Raw genomic sequence first — 6,320 nt, 5'->3', positions numbered from 1 at the left:
TTAGAGTCATGTGTCATGGTAAGCCAATCAAAGCCAGTGTTTTCACACACAAACCGGAACAGCGCATGCGGCAAACACACACACACAAAACAGATGCAGAAGGATATGATGGCAGAGCATTCAGAGGAAAATTTGTCCTTTACGAGGTGGAGGTATAAACACTATTTCAAGTTGGTCGAAATTAAAGGAAAGAACGTACATGTAAAGTGTAATTTATGTCCCGGGGCAAAGCTTTTGTCGACATCTGTGGTGAGCAATTCAAATCTGTTTATTTTTGTTGCGCTTCAAGTGCAGGATAAATCTGTTGCTGGTGAGGTGCAATAAATATTACAAGGTTTTATAACACAACTACCTGTCTGTTCTTCTCTACTCAACTGACTCCAATACAGCTCAGAAAATTTTAAATTCATTGACAAACAATAACTTTTTTTTAAAGTAATGGAAATAGTTACTTTCCCTGGTAACTAGTTACTTTTACTATAGAGTAATTCAGTTACTAACTCAGTTACTTTTTGGAAGAAGTAGTGAGTAATTACTTTTTTAAAGTAACGTGCCCAACACTGCCTGCAGGCATGAAATGAAACAGCTGTTGGCACCTGAGTCATTGTTGCTATTCAAAAGATCAAAAAGAGTTGATTCCTACAGTCTCTATTCAAGAACTTAATCATCTGAAGGTTGAGGAAAATGACAAGCACAAACAACATAAAATGGTGTTATAGGGCTTTACTTGAAGGAAACATTTTGTGTTGCTGATTTTGCAAATTTCCCTCCTTGTGAGACTAATAAAGGTTATTTTATCTGTTCATAATTTAAAAAATCTCTACAGTCTCTGACATTTTATAGTTAAAAGGAAAGAAGCCCACCACACCATCCATTTGTCACGCTCAAATTTAAATCACGCATTTTGGGAGGCCCGTTTTTACGTCATGGAATTTGTGAGAGTTATAGTTATAGTTGTGTGTGTATATATATATATATATATATATATATATATATATATATATATATATATATATATATATATATATATACATATATATATATATATGTGTGTGTGTGTGTGTGTGTGTGTGTGTGTGTGTGTGTGTGTGTGTGTGTGTGTATGTATATACAGTATGTATGTATGTATATATGTTCTATTCTTTTTTGTGTTCCGTTATTAAATTTATCTAAGGGTTTTTTTTTTTTTTTTTTTTTGCTCCGGCTACGAGTATATAAAAGTGGGATGGTAGTCATACAATAAAATAAAAATTGACATTAGAATTAACTGTTTCGAAATAATGAATCACATTTTATATTTTTAATTGAAGTCTTAATTCTGAGATATTAAGCTCATAGCCTCACACACATAAAATGTATCAGTATGCGAGTCCTAATTCCACAAAATAAATAATAAATTAACCTTAGTTATACTGAAAGCGCTTAACCAGTATTAAAGTACTGTCACGGGAGAAATGAGTCAGTCAGTAGGAATCCAGAGCTCAACAGACAAAACACATATGTTCCTAGATGTGAGATGTGCTGTGCAATCTACTAAAGACAAGCGTAGTCACTTGTCGGCCATTTTTCGTCAATGGAGCGTGCGCTTTTAAAATATTTAATCTTATTTTCAAAAGGAGAGTTGTTTGAAAACGTAAAATATGCCGTAATTTGAATACATGCGTACATAATTAAACTAATTTTAACATTTTTTTCAACATCCAACGTGAATGATTCAGGCTGAATCACAGCCACATTAATATGGTCCGACCCAAGATGGCTGCTAGATATCAAGGCTTATATATTTGATATCTATGGTCAACAATACGTTGCCTCTGGTTCTCCAATCAAAGAACAATAGGTGCAATTTGATTGTGCAATCATAATCGAGAACGAAGGTGTGGTTTGGATAGATGGTAAAATAAACCAATCAATACATCTGTGACGGAGCAGGAACAACCCTCCTGGTAAAAGGAAGTAAAAATGAGTTACAACTACGGAAAGGTAAGGTAAAGCAATGCAGTACTTCATATTATAATATTATTGTGGACTGTTGGAAAGACATTTGCCGCAAAATAACACTCAATTACTTACACGCTTACACTCGTTTGTGATTTCCGTCGTCTTTCAATGTCAAACGTCGTTAGCATATGTTGGCTACACCCTATAATTCAACAGTTTAAATGTTTCACATGGCTGTACGTCAGACAAACTTCGATTAATGACTCGTGTCCAGACAAGAGGGAAGTTTTATTTAATGAAAAGTATGATTGAAAATAGATAGAACATTGTGCTCTAATGTCGAATAGCGTAGTTTAGTTGGTGCACGTATGTTTGTCAAACTATTTAATGTAAAGGATTATGGTTGGATACCATAGGCGGAGTTAGACTTTTGGGCCAGGGGGGACAACATGTTGATGACCCCAAAACGCAGTGTCAGCAATAAAATTAACTTACAAGAATATTTATAATAATAAGTTGAAAATGAGCATTTTTTTTGTTTCCCATCATTCTTGAGGGGAATTCTAAATCAGGCTGCTTAGGACAGCTATACTTTTCGCAAAGATCGTCATCCATTGAATGTGGTACGCTCGCAGGTGTCGTGCCAATGTAGTTACCCCAGTCAAAAATTGTATCCCCTGGGCTGAGGCATATGAAAGTAAATTTGTGTCTACATTATTTGATCAAAAAAATGTGTTTGAATGCAAAAATAAATTTGAAACTCAAAAAAATGCAATTGAAAGCTATTTTTCTTCTAATTTTTGGGGGATTGAAGTCAATTATTTTTTTTATTGAAGCAACTTTTTTGAGAGATGTAATATTGTTTTGCGTTTGGGCAACATTTTGGCTAGGACATTTGTGTCTTTATTATTCAATCAAAAAATAAGCTGCTTCAAACAAAATATATATATTTTCAAACAAAAAAATATCACTTCAATAAAAAAAAAATCAATCATAGAAAAAACGTTTTTGAATGCGAAAAAATATTTGAGACTCAAATATTTGCGTTTGAACACATTTAATTTTTGGTGTAAAAAGTTTTGTTTGATTTTAGCAATCCTTTTTGTGTAGGGTCCATATTGGTGTCTAAATCATCAAATCCCCCCAAAAGTTGCTTCAATCAAAAAAAAAAAAAAATCAAACAAAGATAAAAATAATGAGAAAAATAAAATTGCCCTCCCCGATTTTTTTTTTTTTTTTTTGCAAAGCAAATGACCGTCCAAGGTGCTAATCACATTATCTGTTCAAAAAATTATTTTGACCCATTATAAAAATATCTTTTTTGTTCATTTCATTCATTTTTGTTATTTCCTTTAATGATTTACATATATGTGTGTGTATATACTGTATATGTATATACAGTGGTACCTCTACATACGAATTTAATTCGTTCCAGGACCTTGTTTGTAAGTCGAAATGGTCGTATGTCGAGCAGGATTTTCCCATAGGAATACATTATAATTCCATTAATTCGTTCCAAAGCCTAAAAACATACACTAAATTCTTAATAAATACTGCTGGCACTGTTACAAATGGCAATTAAACATAGAAAAACAAATAAGTTATAAATAAATAATTCAGAATAATATAATAATAAGAAGAATAATTAATAATTATTCCTGTAAATAATGTAACGAATCGGATTCTAATATGGCGGACACTTTTTACTGTCCCTGAACGCACCGCGAAGGTGACGTCTCAGTGAGATAGGTCGGTGCGGTAGAGATAATACTTTCGTTTTCTTGAGAGCGGTCAACTGCTTAAGACAATGGGCGTTTTGTGTTGGTTAAGTTCTTAAATAAATGATAAAAACGTGACGAAGCTGGCAATTTCCTTGGCAATGTTACCACAATAATAATTGTCACCTTAACTTATAAATAGTGGCGAACGGTGGTCGGAAGAGGACCATGGAGCTGTATTGTTGAGCCAGTTCAGGGACGCGCACCCCAAGCTCATATTTTTCTATAACTTGCATCTTCATTTCAAAGGTAAGCATCACTTTTTTCCTTGTTTCTCCAACTGTATCAACTTTTTTTGAAAACTGTGTTGATTTCTCACACAAGAAAATCCACCGTGCGTTCGTTTGCAGTGCTGTCATGTCGTCGTATTTCGAGCAACTCGTCGGATGTAGAAACAAATGGCGGCTCAAATTTTACGTCGGATGTCGAAAAGATCGTGTGTCGAAGTGATCGTATGTAGAGGTACCACTGTATATGTATATACTGTATATGTATAGGAGAGTCAATTACATGCAATGACACTTTTTGGCCACCAGGGGGGGCTGCAGGGCAGCCCCCCTTAAACTCCTCTTATGTTGGACTCTTCATCCATCCATTTTGTGTTACTTTTTTTGTTTTTGAGTTGGAGCCTATTCCCGCTGGGAATTGTTTTTTCTGAATTCTTTTATACACTTTTGTGTAGGGCTATCCAGGGGTGGGACACCCAGTACCCAGTGCCCCCTACAGTGGAGGCAGCGGTTCATATCAATCGGGACCCTCCGCTCCATACAGTGGCGCAGCAGTTCCACCAGGTGGCTATTATGGTCAAGGGCAAGGAGGGCACTACGGACCTGGACCAGGGGGTGCGGGTTACGGGGGGCAACCTCATGGAGCACCTTATAACCATCCTGCTCCTTCAGGTACAGCCATAGTTTCTTGCAGCCCCTTTTTTTCATGTTTGTTCTCTTCTCACACAATCTGTGCAAAATTGATGGATGTGAAATGAGTTCCAGACTGACAGGTTCGGTTTATGCCCCCCAGTAGGATCAAACTGTCAAAGCCTCATGTTTCAATGATAAAAGTCATAAGGCTTTGGCTAGAAGTGCAGCATATCCTTATTCTTGTTCATCATATTTTCCATCACCTTTTATGCCTTTGTTCTGTCTATAGGGAACATCCCACCTGGTGTCAACCCAGAGGCTTACCAGTGGTTTAAGAGTGTCGACACGGACCACAGTGGGTATATCAACCTGAAGGAGCTCAAGCAGGCTCTTCTCAACTCCAATTGGTCAAATTTTAATGACGAAACTTGCCTCATGATGATCAGTGAGTCACCCAGTACCGGCATCACAAATATTACTACAGTGACTTTATCAATTACAATGCTTAAATGTAGAAGAAGAAAAGACACTACACTCACAATAAATAAGTATTAAATAATATGTACTGATCTGAGGCTTTCGAAGTTCTCAACGTGTTGTTATTGTGTTTACTTTTAGACATGTTTGACAGGACAAAGTCAAGTCGTATGGACCTTTACGGTTTCTCAGCGTTGTGGGACTTCATGCAGAAATGGAGGGCACTCTTTCAGCAATATGACAGGGATCGTTCAGGGTCTATCAGTGGCACAGAGCTACACCAAGGTTAATTGTAATTTCGTACATTTTCTGAAGTCCGAGAACCCCAATTAACATGCGTTACACTCCCTCACCGTTTTCTCTCAACCATTTTTTTCTTTCCTCACCTAGCCCTTGCACAGATGGGCTACAACTTGAGTCCCCAGTTCGCCGAGTCATTGGTGCGTCGCTTCAGCGTGCGTGCTGCACGTCCCGGCATGCAGTTGGATCGCTTCATCCAAGTGTGCACCCAACTGCAGAGCATGACTCAGTTCTTCAGAGAGAAAGACACAACAATGACAGGCAACATCCGCCTTAACTATGAGGACTTCCTCTCAGGGGCCATTACAAGACTCATGTGAGCGTAGTTCCACCTGTATGGATCGCCAGATATTGGTTTGCATTTGGCATAGCTGCCAGTACATTCTGTGACATGTTGCTATAGAGACATGAAACATAACCTCATATTGTCTGGGTTGTGCGAAGTTGTAACATTGAAAGAAAGAAAAAAAAAAAAAAAGTATTTAATGGCTAGCAAGAAATGATAGTCATCAATGTAGGTGACATTCTGTTTACTATTGCTGGTATACAGTGGGAAGAACAAGCATTTGACACTGGGTTTGCCAATGTGTTTTCCCATTGGCAGTGTATCAAATACTTGTTCTCCCCATTGTATGTATATATATATATATATATATATATATATATATATATATATATATATACATACATACATACAGGCAAAAAAAATGTTGAAAACATTCTGGAAATGTTGAAAATAAAGCTGAGGTGACAAGACGCTTTACGTGTGAGTTCCACAGAGAACCATAACTGCAGTTACTGGACACAAGAAAAACCTCAACTTATAGTGGAACATCACTTGAATTTGCCTGGAGTCACTGTCTGGTGTGGACTTTCAGCCAGGGAACTTATTGGACCTTTTTTTTTTTTTTTTTTTTTTTTTCCGAAGGAGTGACTGGGTTGAAATATCTCGTGTTGGGGCATC

The 6,320-nt window shown here is 36.8% G+C and overlaps 1 protein-coding gene across 1 annotated transcript; it reads left to right on the top strand.

Moving 5' to 3' along the window:
- Window positions 1–1,807: 1,807 nt before the first annotated feature.
- pef1 (penta-EF-hand domain containing 1) lies at window positions 1,808–6,035 on the top strand. Its single transcript, XM_057828268.1, has 5 exons — window positions 1,808–1,983; window positions 4,402–4,618; window positions 4,869–5,024; window positions 5,198–5,341; window positions 5,447–6,035. Exons 1-5 carry the CDS (start codon window positions 1,963–1,965, stop codon window positions 5,674–5,676), a joined length of 768 nt encoding a protein of 255 aa, XP_057684251.1. The 5' UTR covers window positions 1,808–1,962; the 3' UTR covers window positions 5,677–6,035.
- Window positions 6,036–6,320: the final 285 nt, after the last annotated feature.

This window comes from Corythoichthys intestinalis, chromosome 22 (assembly GCF_030265065.1).
Source record: "Corythoichthys intestinalis isolate RoL2023-P3 chromosome 22, ASM3026506v1, whole genome shotgun sequence".
In the NCBI taxonomy this organism is placed as follows: Eukaryota; Metazoa; Chordata; class Actinopteri; order Syngnathiformes; family Syngnathidae; genus Corythoichthys; species Corythoichthys intestinalis.
The sequence above is the reverse complement of the archived record's forward strand: the minus strand, read 5'-3'. Positions and strand labels throughout refer to the sequence as shown.